This window comes from Mytilus californianus, unplaced genomic scaffold (assembly GCF_021869535.1).
Source record: "Mytilus californianus isolate M0D057914Y unplaced genomic scaffold, xbMytCali1.0.p SCAF_4, whole genome shotgun sequence".
In the NCBI taxonomy this organism is placed as follows: Eukaryota; Metazoa; Mollusca; class Bivalvia; order Mytilida; family Mytilidae; genus Mytilus; species Mytilus californianus.
In genome coordinates this window covers 29968350-29981762 of record NW_026262690.1, presented here as the reverse complement: position 1 = coordinate 29981762, position 13413 = coordinate 29968350, and the positions used below count along the sequence as shown (strand labels likewise).

Here is a 13413-nt window from a genome sequence, read left to right as displayed (position 1 = left end):
TTTGATACTTATCCTGTTTTAAATCCATTTTGGTCCTAAAAACTGCATTATCAGAATAAACTCATACGGTATATCTTATTACAGTCGATTAATATTCCTACTTTTTACTGGAACTATCACTCCCTGCGGATGAATACGACTGTAGTAAATGGTTCAGTACTGTCGTAATTAAATGAAACATTGTAATTGTAAGTTTCCGGGTCTTATATTATGTAATTGTTCGGTTTTCTCAGAACTTGAACCCCGCAGGCTAATTCAGTTTTCAAACTTATGCTTATTTTCATGGTGGGACATTAACAATTCCAGAAAAAAAAACAATGGCCTGATGTATAGTTATTAATAAATCAATAAACGAAAGTTATAATGGCAGTCAGCTACTAGCGACAACAACCTGACTTTGTACAGGCACAAAATATCGTGGGTTATAAAACATGTATACCTGCACACAAACCTCTGCCTCCATCTATCTATACCATTGGTCTATTAGTATTATATATTTTGTTGCTCTCTCATTAACTCATGTCTCACATCTTCTCTTTCATTATAATCATGAGGCCTTGTCATACGCATTTATGTAAACATTTTTCTTCAATCAGTTATTGAGTTACTCTTCTTTCATCGTAGTGAAATCAAAATACGCAACTGACTAAATCAAATAAATTGAATCTAACATTGAAAGAAGCTTCTCCTATAAAGTGTATATGCCTTTTTAAATACATTGTAATACTGTCATTTATTGAAGACGGGACTGTAGTTTATTGAAAATGGGTTACATTCAGCTTTATAATGACACGTGCTATAAGTGAGGAGACATTTTTGTCAGCGTCGCTCTACGAGATTAAATTAATCAGAATGACGATGTGCCAAGAAGCTAGCATGCACAGTCTAGATGTCTTTTAGTTATTTTTTAAATTTGATTGCTGTCTCATTGACGTATTCCCCACATCTTTTGAAATAAGGAGATGTGATTTGATTGTCAATGCCACAACTATCCACCAAAATACAAATGACGTGGATACAAACAATGAAAGGTCCCTGTACGGCCTTCAACAATGAGAAAAATCCATACCAATACTCATCATTTCTTTTAATAAATTTTGAATTTTCAAATATTTTGGCCTTGGCATCACCGAAGAGATATTTATTGTCAAAATGCGCCTCTGGTGCAGTAAAACTGGTACCGTTAATGTTATTATGTCATGTCGGGACCCTTAATATAAAAATAAGGAGATGTGGTATGGCTGTCAATGGGACAACTAACACCATAGTTCAAATGACGTAGATATAAGCAACCAAAGGCCCCCATACGTACCGTATTATCAGTTATATAAGGACACGACAAGAAAAATGTGAAAATTTCAAACGAAAAAAACTAAAAGCTTATTAAAACAAAACAATTAACGAAAGACAAAGATGACAGATATGAACCAACGACAACCACTATTTTTCAGGCTCCTTACTTGTGACAGATGGGGTTAAACATGTTTGTAAGCGCTCAACCATCCCCTAACCCTGGACATTGGAATTAAAGCATATCGTAAGAACAAACTATAAAAATCAGTTGCAAATGGTTTAACTCAATAGATCGGCACAAAGCATAAAAAATGACTACCATAAAACAATAGATAAAAAACACCGATATAAAAGTACTCGCAGCTACTGAAAGCTAGTTCAAAGCCAATTACAACTAATGATAAATCATGTTATCCCAGAATAATTGACTATACGGTATGGGTTTTGCTCATTGTTGCAGGTTGGATACTTGTCTCATTGGAAATAATACCATATCTGGTTATTTCATATAGTCATTTGAGTACCAGATTCCTATCTGCCTTGATGATTAAAGCATTTGAACATTGTAATCTTCCAATTAATTTGTTGATAACTATTTCATTTAGTTTGTATAGAATTTTGATTATTTAAGATTTCTATGTCGATAGTGCAGCCGATTGCTTTTCAAGTGCGTAATGGTACGTATCTCCCATATGGAACATGTTAATGCGAAGTGACAAAGTAAAAACTTTCTTTCTGTTTTTAAGCTTAAACCTTTTACACTGTTTTTGATAAATTATAACTTTATGCCTTGCTTAACAGTTAAAGAAGGTTACGAGTAGGTAAGTTTCATCTTCTGCCGACCAAACACACGGTTGTATATCGATTTCTTTTGTGCATGGTATTAAAGTGACAGTTCGAATTTTGACACTTTGTAGATAATGACTTTATAAATTGGTTTAATTTTCAAAATGCCTTTTTGCTTGCAAAAAGACCGGGATCAAATATTATGCAATCACTACCGTTTGGTGAGGTAAAATATGAGTTTTTATTGACTTTTGAAAAAAAAACTTATAATTGCTGAGGGCAACAGCCAAAGTGAACATCAGTTTTAGACCAATATTTTACAATAATTATTCATGCGGTGAATATGCTGTTTTATTCAAACCCAATTCATATAGAAAAAAACTACTTAAATAACACAAATAGGAAATTATCTCAGCTATTATCTTTGGATTGTCTTTAGGTAAGAATAAGATGTGACATGGCCAGCTAAATGTAAGGTGTGTAATTAGTCTAATGAATGAAACACATGAAGTGGCTATCGTTGTCAACATAGCTTATTGTATGTAACAGTAGATATTGCATACTCTCTACATAAAATTCTGAATTCAAAGTTATTGTTATTTATTATGTAAATTGAAATGGATGCTGAAATGAAATAGGATGTAAAAGAATATACGTGCAACATATAAGTGAAATAAAACATGAATTGTTTTAAACATGAGTAGCATTAAACGTGACACTTTATTTGTGATGAGCTCCAAGCTGATGACGTGTTATAAATATTTATAATATACAGTATATTTGTTTTTGTTGTTATTAACTGGGTTAAGGGTAATACCACGCAAGAAGGTTTTGCTTTGATAAACCCATAGGAATACCGGCTCCGTTGGTAATCATTGATAATCGGTTCATTCTCATAATATTTCAAAACTTAAATTGTCTGTCTAATTATAGCGTCGGTGTTATTAATTTACAGGAAGGTGAATTCTCAACTTGCACTTGTGGCTCGGTTATCATTAAACCGTCGTTCTCGATTGTCAAATAAGTTTTTTACTTATCTCCACCATTCAAACTTATTCTTGTCCCTATCAGCTTTTGGTCGTATCAATATCATCAGGACCATTGTTATTTGCATAATAGTCACACCATCGCAGGGTCGACATTTTCTATCGATAATTTTGTCGACCTCCGGTGATGTCTGGAATACATTGATCCATTCACCGATGTCCGATATTTCCCGTTGTGTATGAAACTCGTCCGTATGGTCAGGTCATCAGAGAAATCTGGAAAATCGTGGTCCTTGTACAGTTTTCGACAACATTTCCAAAATATTCGGCGAAATGCTCGTTTAAATTTATCCTGAAACAAAAACAAAAAAGAATTACTTTGAAAAATATGGCACACTTTTCATCCTTTAAATTATACAGCCGCTGTTGGTCTAATAGAAATCCGAGGGGAAACGCATAAAATTACCCAATTGCAACAGAAAAAGTAGAAGAAATTTCGTAGAACCCCGAGGTGTTCATATTTAGGCTGGTACGCCTGTTATGTTAAGCGTAATACAAGTTCAGTTGATCTCTTCTCCTTCTTCCGATAGAAGTCAACCACATAATATTTAGAGTTCTCATGAATTATAGAATATAGGATACAAAATGAACTGTGTTGCAATGTTTTATCTAAGCATTTACAGGTCATATGCCAGAACGTTTTTACAAAGAGACTGTGTGGCATATGTATTTTCCATGAATCATGTATGGTTGCATTTTAAAAAAATATGATACGATTTCCGTGTGCACAACACGCACCCAGTCTCATGTACCTTTGTGATCGACAACATAATGGTAGTAAAACATTTGATCCTCTTAAATAACTTTCATCGGGTATGTTCTTGGCCAAAAGTTTGGAAAGCCAAAAAAATACAAACATTTTAGAGCTTTTAACCATACGCCCCTTTACAGAACAGCCAAATCCGGCCAAGATCAACTTTGCCTGGAGGAGTTGCAGTATTGGAAAACAACACACATGATAATCAATAAAACTTTGATATCTTGGTTCTATTCTACTTATGTGACATTTTTTGTTTCAGTTCACATGTTGGAACTTTCCTTTTTGTGATGTTCATATTTTTATTTCTAAATGTGTTTATTGTCGGGAAAATTAAAAAAAAAATATGATTTTATATATTTTGAGCTTTTATTTTAAATGTTTTAGAATTTTGTTGAAAACTTATTGTAGTGTGGACTGAAAGTCCTATGTCCTCACAATTTCCCTACATACTCATATCGAGAAGGAAGTTAATGAGATAAAAATGAAGATTTCTTGGCCCTCATTATTAGGGTTAATACATGACTTATTGAATGCTGTACCAAACAACCCTTCAAGTTTTTAGTGTCCCTATCAAAATGGAAAATGTTATTTGTAATACAATTAAAGCTTTAAAGTCACCAGTTAAAATGGTTGCGTAAATGTCAGAATGGGTATTATATATTGGCACTTATTTAACTCTGATATGAATAGAAAAAAAATAGCTTAATGTCATTCAAAGTTTTAGAAAAGCCTTTCATAACAGATAATTGATTACATTTCCTCCTTAAAAGCAGTACCGTGTGGTGTATGTTTCATTGGTGATGCAATGGAATCATAAGTTAAGAAAGAATTATATAATTGTCAAATCTGGTGTAATGTAGATTAAGTTTCTAATTTTTTTTTTCAAATTCAAACTATCCATTGTAGGTTTACATGCTTTTATGGAGCAATTATGATTCACAGTCAGCAATAAACGCATATCAGATTAATTTATTATAATCCTTTAAAAAATTGCGAAAAAGGGTTGTAGGAAAATGGTATCTTTAATAGTGTCTGTTCCGTTCTGATCTTTTATAAGTGAATTTACTTTGTAGCACGTTATGAAATACTTGAGACTAATCTTATCAAACTTCATCTGGTACAGTGATGAATGGAATGAACGTCTAATATTATTTGGTAAAGCAATTGAATTAAGGGTTAGCTAACTGGGATTTTCTCAATGATAAATACTAAGAATAGTTTAATTTACTGGAAATTGTTTGGAGAACAATATACTAGTATAACAATTTGCATTGGTAACTAGATTGATTTTACTATGTTACATTTCCAGACACAGGAAAATAGTTTTATTAGCCCTTTTCGGAACTATTAACTATATTCCACGTCAACGTAACGAATAAATCACGTGATCGCTTTGATTGTTCAGATTTTTGTTATTGTTAATCAAGCACTCCTTCGACAAGTTAATGAACCTAAAAATTTCATTCGTCTTTCTCCAAACTTCTTGTCTGATGGGCACAATTCTTTTTTGATGAATGGCCTTATTACTACAGTAATCTATCAATACTTTTCTTCCATTATTTCCTTTATTACTTTGTTAAATATTTGCAATTTGAAGAGAGGTCTATTAGTTTCAACTTATTTTACTTTAGTTATTATAAAAGACGAATTGCGTCTGGTGTCCTGGTTGTAATCGAATAATACCAAATAACCAAAGGTCAAGGTCAGTGGTCATATATTTAGAAATGTTACCCAGTCATGGGGGATTCTGATATTTCAATTGGTTTAAGGGGAATGACTTGAGAGGCATATATTCAAAAATTGGATAGCTGAGATTGTATGATACATAATAATTAATATTAAGATGATTTGGAAAAATAAGTCTGAAATGTAACTGATCGAACAAGAGCATCAAGACGTCACCAAAGGTATCCTTGTAGTAACATTTGAAATTATTAGCCTTAAGTTTGTGCGTTTTAGTCTTGAATTCTTACATTACATCGATTGTGCCATCAACGAATGAAACTTTTCACCGATATCGGTTTTTGGTGCCGTTCGTGTTGCTCGGTTTTTAGTATTTTCTATGGAGTGCTCTGTGGACTTTTGTTTGTCTTTTCGTCGTTTTTCGTTTTTATTCCATGATAATTTTATTATCTGATAATCTTTGCTTTATGATTTTGTATTGTCTCTTTGATGTCTTCTGTCTTATTTTACAAAGATGATGCTAACTATGTAATTGTGCATTTAAGTTACATATGTCAGTTTACATGCCAGTCAAATAGCTGAAAACTATAATTACACTATATGATAAATTGCTTTTTCAAAATACGTGCAATCAAAAAGATAATACTTAATATTGTTCGATTTATTTTTTTTGCTCTCAATTTATAATCTTTTAACGTTTAGGCAAACAAGCTTCAAAGTGTTGTAAGATATATTGATACTTACATTTAGGAGACCATATATGAATGGATTATAACACGAGTTACTCATTGCGAACCAATTGGAACAAAACCAGATTATGTTGATGTACTTGTAACTAGAAATAAAACAAGAAAAAGTTTACGACAACAATATCAACATATCAGAATTAAATACCTACCTTCTTACCAAAACAAGTCTTAGTTATTCTAAAGTTAATGGTATATCAACATACCAGAATCAAATACCTTCCTTTTCACCAAAACAAGTCTTAGTTATTCTAAAGTTAATGGTATGTCAACATACCAGAATCAAATACCTTCCTTTTCACCAAAACAAGTCTTAGTTATTCTAAAGTTAATGGTATATCAACATACCAGAATCAAATACCTTCCTTTTCACCAAAACAAGTCTTAGTTATTCTAAAGTTAATGGTATATCAACATACCAGAATCAAATACCTTCCTTTTCACCAAAACAAGTCTTAGTTATTCTAAAGTTAATGGTATGTCAACATACAAGAATCAAATACCTTCCTTTTCACCAAAACAAGTCTTAGTTATTCTAAAGTTATTGGTATATCAACATACCAGAATCAAATATCACCAAAACAAGTCTTAGTTATTCTAAAGTTAATGGTATGTCAACATACTAGAATCAAATACCTTCCTTTTCACCAAAACAAGTCTTAGTTATTCTAAAGTTAATGGTATGTCAACATACCAGAATCAAATATCACCAAAACAAGTCTTAGTTATTCTAAAGTTAATGGTATATCAACATACCAGAATCAAATATCACCAAAACAAGTCTTAGTTATTCTAAAGTTAATGGTATGTCAACATACCAGAATCAAATACCTTCCTTTTCACCAAAACAAGTCTTAGTTATTCTAAAGTTAATGGTATATCAACATACCAGAATCAAATACCTTCCTTTTCACCAAAACAAGTCTTAGTTATTCTAAAGTTAATGGTATGTCAACATACCAGAATCAAATATCACCAAAACAAGTCTTAGTTATTCTAAAGTTAATGGTATGTCAACATACCAGAATCAAATACCTTCCTTTTCACCAAAACAAGTCTTAGTTATTCTAAAGTTAATGGTATGTCAACATACCAGAATCAAATATCACCAAAACAAGTCTTAGTTATTCTAAAGTTAATGGTATGTCAACATACCAGAATCAAATACCTTCCTTTTCACCAAAACAAGTCTTAGTTATTCTAAAGTTAATGGTATGTCAACATACCAGAATCAAATACCTTTCTTTTCACCAAAACAAGTCTTAGTTATTCTAAAGTTAATGGTATATCAACATACCAGTATATAAATAACACAAAGCTGAATTATGAATTTCAAATTCAAAGTAATAAACTATGTCGTCTTGTACATAACAATCATCCGTATTTATTAAAGCGCACACTTGAGCAAGCGTCTCCGTGAAGGGTAATAGAGTATTTGCCATGATATAGAGTAAATTGTCTCCCTCGTATTAACCAATCAAAGTCTGGCATTTTGACATGAAGTATGATAAAATCAAATACCTTCCTTTTTTATCAAGTCTTAGTTATTCTAAACTTAATGGTACTATGATACTTTTAATATAGGATAAAATAATATCAAAACAATATACACAAGAGTGGAAAACTATCAACTAAAATGTTTTCATTCACATAAAATGTTCTCCGTCCCTCAGTTGATATTAGATCAGAAGACTGGCGCACAGAGCAAAATTTGAAAGGTCTTAAAATTCCGTCTTTACAACCATATATGAAATGTCAGCTTAATATCTACAATGAAGTTTGACAAATAAAGAGAAAGAGAAGAAAACAAAGAAGGAGAACATCATATTATAGGTGGTGTTTTGTAAAATAAGTATATGGTGTTGTTGTGCGTAGGAATAGGGCATGATTTTATGTCAGCATAAAAAGTTAAATACTTTGAGCTTGCTTTAAGTAACTGAGAGTATTTTTATATGCGATATCATTGATTTTCATGTTAAAAAGTGGCGTCAGACTAAATAACATGTTTGGTTTATTATTATTCACGAACAAAAGTTCTAACCTAGTCCATAGACGTATAAAGCAAGTTGGAAATACATTTAAGGTGGTACGTGAGGGATGTATTAGCATAGCAATACTTTAAGCCAATGGTGCACAAAACTCGCACAGGAGAGTTTGTGACGCTAACTTATTCCCCAAAGGGAATCATTGTGAACCGCGGATGAAAATTGAAATAACTCTTCAGTGTACATTTTACATTTTATAAGCATATACTTGGAGTTTATAGTAGAGCGTCTAACTTAGCAGTTCACGGGGAACTTTATCGTACTCAAATTCATATTGATATTATTTGTTCACTAATTAAATGTTTCTGTAGAATCAAAGACATGTATGCCCGTCATTTGTTAAGTCAAACTCTCACAGATAGCACTGATATACAGCAGAATGGTATACAAACAAAGTATTCTTCTATTGTTTTTATTGCCAACACTTGAAAGTAGGTATTAATCTTAATGCTAACGAGATTAAAGATGTTTACATTGAAAGGTTAATGTAATTTTTAAAAGATTATCTTTTACTGAATGCTACTGTGAAAAAGGGTAATTTACGAACTTATTTCAAATTTAATGATATTTTCAAAAGGGAGACTCATCTAAATGTTTTAAAGAATTTTGAAACTAGAAAACACCTCACACAAATGAGAATTAGTGCTTATAAATTAGCTATTGAGTAGGGTCGTCATAAAAAGATTGACAAAGATTAAAGAATTTGTGAATTTTGTTCTTTAAATTCAATTGAAGATGAAATTCATTTTCTGATGGAATATCCAGTATTCGAAAAAAGTTATGTTAGATTTTGCCTTAAAAATATGTAATAATTTTTAAAACCTAAATACATAAAACAGATTTTTTTGGCTCCTTTCATGTGGACAAATAGACATATGCATCACGGTAACTCGGTAAGAATAATCATAATAGATTATTGTGTCTTTACTTATGTCTTATTGTAATCATTATATGTAACGTGCCCTTTATGGACCGATGCTCGGTTTAATAAAGTATTCGTATTGGTGTGCAGGAAATTTACTGATGCCCAAGGGGAATCTACCTTACATAATGCCCGAGGGGAATCACGTTGTATCTAAAGTCGTTATCTTATGATGCATACGAGAAACCCATCTCTTTTTTACATAGTGGCAATCTAGAAAGCTCCCCATTAAGGCATTATGTAAAGGGAGATTCCCCTTGGGCATCATCAGTAAAGAGTTATTTTAATATTCATCCGCGTGGGCATCAGTAAAGAGTTATTTTAATATTCATCCGCTTGGGCATCAGTAAAGAGTTATTTTAATATTCATCCGCTGTTGACAATGATTCCCTTTGGGAACTTAAACCTTGAGGGAATAAGACAGCCTAACAAACTGTCTCGTGCCAAAACTCCTATCGCCTGTTGTTCTAATCATTTGATATGTTTTTGGAAAAGTTAATAGACAGAAAATAGCAGCAAAATATTTCGACTATTCCGATCTAAAAGGTTTTTGACAAGATTTGTTCTCCGGTAAAGAAAATAAAAAAGCCCAAATGAATATTATATAGAAAAAAACAACGAAACGAGTTGCTATATTGTAAAGACTTCAATCGACTGTTCACAAAGATTATATCGAAAAAAGAATTTAACAAATAAGAAACACGTATTTAGTTTTTTTTATATCCTGCCTGTCCTCTCAGCATTTATTGTTTTGCGGTTTTAAGATTTGGTGTTTTATCTTTTTATTTAGTGGTTGTACCTTTGATCATGTCTGTATTTCTGCATTTTTTTCTTGTAAACTATTGGCAACATTTGTTAATGATGTTGTTACTCACTCAGCTACGTACACAAGAGCTTCTTACCCTTCCGGAGCACCAGAGTTCATCTAGTTTTTGTGGACTGTTGTTTATCTCTTTTCGTCCTTTTACATTTTACCATGTGTTGTTTGATTTTCTTCGTTTTTTGTGACCCTATGGTTTCTTCTCCCATTTTCCAATGAAATAGTGATAAAATATAAAAGTACGAAATACCGGGTAGTATCTAATTTGATCGACTTGTGGTAATGTTTATTTGAATTATTACTCCGGTTTGTTTAACATAAACACGGATATGTTCCAATTGTCGAAGCCATTCTCCCGTCCTCTTTTCTCCGATTGAGCAACACGACGGTTGTCACATGTGGAGCAGGATCTGCTTAGACTTTGAGCACCAAAGATCACCCCTAGTTCTGTTTGAAAGGGGTTTGTGTTTTTCCGTGTTGTACTTTGACCTTTTTAATTTTTCAATGTCCGTTTTGTCCGGTCTTGTCTATGCTATGATCCTTTGCCGCGAAAAACGATGTATTGGGTTAGACAAGAATCAATTACCAATCTACTATTGCGTGATGCCTAATCCCTTAATATAACTTGACAACATATTTCATAGGGATTACACGACGGGTGTCACATACGAAGCAGGATTTGCTAACCCTTCCGGTTTTTGGTGGGGTTCGTGTTTTAGTTTTGTATATGATGTTTTATAGACTGTTGTCTGTGTTTTCGTCTCTCTCTCTTCGACTTATTAGTTTTGTATATGATGTTTTATAGCCTGTTGTCTGTGTTTTCGTCTCTATTCGACTTATTAGTTTTGTATATGATGTTTTATAGCCTGTTGTCTGTGTTTTCGTCTCTCTCTTCGACTTATTAGTTTTGTATATGATGTTTTATAGCCTGTTGTCTGTGTTTTCGTCTCTCACCGACTTATTAGTTTTGTATATGATGTTTTATAGCCTGTTGTCTGTGTTTTCGTCTCTCTTCGACTTATTAGTTTTGTATATGATGTTTTATAGACTGTTGTCTGTGTTTTCGTCTCTCTTCGACTTATTAGTTTTGTATCTGATGTTTTATAGCCTGTTGTCTGTGTTTTCGTCTCTCTCTCTTCGACTTATTAGTTTTGTATATGATGTTTTATAGCCTGTTGTCTGTGTTTTCGTCTCTCACCGACTTATTAGTTTTGTATATGATGTTTTATAGCCTGTTGTCTGTGTTTTCGTCTCTCTCTCTTCGACTTATTAGTTTTGTATATGATGTTTTATAGCCTGTTGTCTGTGTTTTCGTCTCTCTTCGACTTATTAGTTTTGTATATGATGTTTTATAGCCTGTTGTCTGTGTATTCGTCTCTCTTCGACTTATTAGTTTTGTATATGATGTTTTATAGACTGTTATCTGTGTTTTCGTCTCTCTCTCTTCGACTTATTAGTTTTGTATATGATGTTTTATAGACTGTTGTCTGTGTTTTCGTCTCTCTTCGACTTATTAGTTTTGTATATGATGTTTTATAGCCTGTTGTCTGTGTTTTCGTCTCTCTTCGACTTATTAGTTTTGTATATGATGTTTTATAGCCTGTTGTCTGTGTTTTCGTCTCTCTTCGACTTATTAGTTTTGTATATGATGTTTTATAGACTGTTGTCTGTGTTTTTGTCTCTCTTCGACTTATTAGTTTTGTATATGATGTTTTATAGCCTGTTGTCTGTGTTTTCGTCTCTCTTCGACTTATTAGTTTTGTATATGATGTTTTATAGCATGTTGTCTGTGTTTTCGTATCTCTCTCTTCGACATATTAGTTTTGTATATGCTGTTTTATAGCCTGTTGTCTGTGTTTTTGTCTCTCACCGACTTATTAGTTTTGTATATGATGTTTTATAGCCTGTTGTCTGTGTTTTCGTCTCTCTCTCTTCGACTTATTAGTTTTGTATATGATGTTTTATAGCCTGTTGTCTGTGTTTTCGTCTCTCTCTCTTCGACTTATTAGTTTTGTATATGATGTTTTATAGCCTGTTGTCTGTGTTTTCGTCTCTCTCTCTTCGACTTATTAGTTTTGTATATGCTGTTTTATAGCCTGTTGTCTGTGTTTTCGTCTCTCTCTCTCTTCGACTTATAAGTTTTGTATATGATGTTTTATAGCCTGTTGTCTGTGTTTTCGTCTCTCTCTCTTCGACTTATTAGTTTTGTATATGATGTTTTATAGCCTGTTGTCTGTGTTTTCGTCTCTCACCGACTTTTTAGTTTTGTATATGATGTTTTATAGCCTGTTGTCTGTGTTTTCGTCTCTCTCTCTTCGACTTATTAGTTTTGTATATGATGTTTTATAGCCTGTTGTCTGTAGTTTCGTCTCTCTCTCTTCGACTTATTAGTTTTGTATATGATGTTTTATAGCCTGTTGTCTGTGTTTTCGTCTCTCTCTCTCTTCAACTTATTAGTTTTGTATATGATGTTTTATAGCATGTTGTCTGTGTTTTCGTCTCTCTCTCTTCGACTTATTAGTTTTGTATATGATGTTTTATAGCCTGTTTTCTGTGTTTTCGTCTCTCTCTCTCCGACATATTAGTTTTGTTTCTCCCTTTGGTATCGTCTGTCTCTTTATTAATTTGTGGATTAATCGAATTCTAATCGATGTTTTAATCCCCTTTAGACGCTTGACAGAAAAGAGGAAATTCACTACAATGTACATTTATGTTTAAGGGATTAGTTGACAGACTCAGGACTTTGAACCGACACAGAATCATGTATAAGAATAAACAAATAACAGTTGTTTTCTGTACATGTAGACAATAGTCTTTAGACTTTTGTTATGATTAAATTAACTTTTTAACCAAGTTATATACATTCAGTGCATTCCTTTCAGTACAGCATCTTTAATCCGAGGTATCAAAGCAATGCTATATTTGATGACACCGAATGAACTTTTACTGAAGTCGATGTAATATTTGAAGTCATTACAGCATTTAGAGATTTCACTTTTCAAATGAAACGAACAAATTTCTGATGTAACTTGGTGACTGAATGGTGTTTAAACAAGAAATTGTTAAACTAATATTTCAAACCCGACATGTGCAATGATTAAGATCAATGTACTAGAATGCATTTCTTAATCTGCCGTTCTTTAATTAAACATCCTTTTCATGAGAATCAGTCGATCAAGGGAAACTAAGTATGACATAAAAGTAGTTATTTGGTACATTGTAAGTTGCCTCTTTTAAAAGTGGTAAGTAATGATGGTTGTTCCAAAGTTTATTCTTGGGGTCATCAACCGGCAATGATGTCATCCGTCAAGC

The 13413-nt window shown here is 32.5% G+C and overlaps 1 protein-coding gene across 1 annotated transcript in view; it reads right to left on the bottom strand.

Moving 5' to 3' along the window:
• Positions 1–2662: 2662 nt before the first annotated feature.
• LOC127736900 (neuromedin-K receptor-like) overlaps positions 2663–13413 on the bottom strand; it is a 70634-nt gene continuing 59883 nt past the window's right edge. The window contains exons 3-4 of the mRNA XM_052247465.1: positions 6313–6403; positions 2663–3417 (exon numbers count right to left, since the gene is read on the bottom strand). Coding sequence (XP_052103425.1) covers positions 3199–3417; positions 6313–6403 — 310 coding nt within the window. The 3' untranslated portion in view covers positions 2663–3198. The remainder of the gene's footprint in view (positions 3418–6312; positions 6404–13413) is intronic.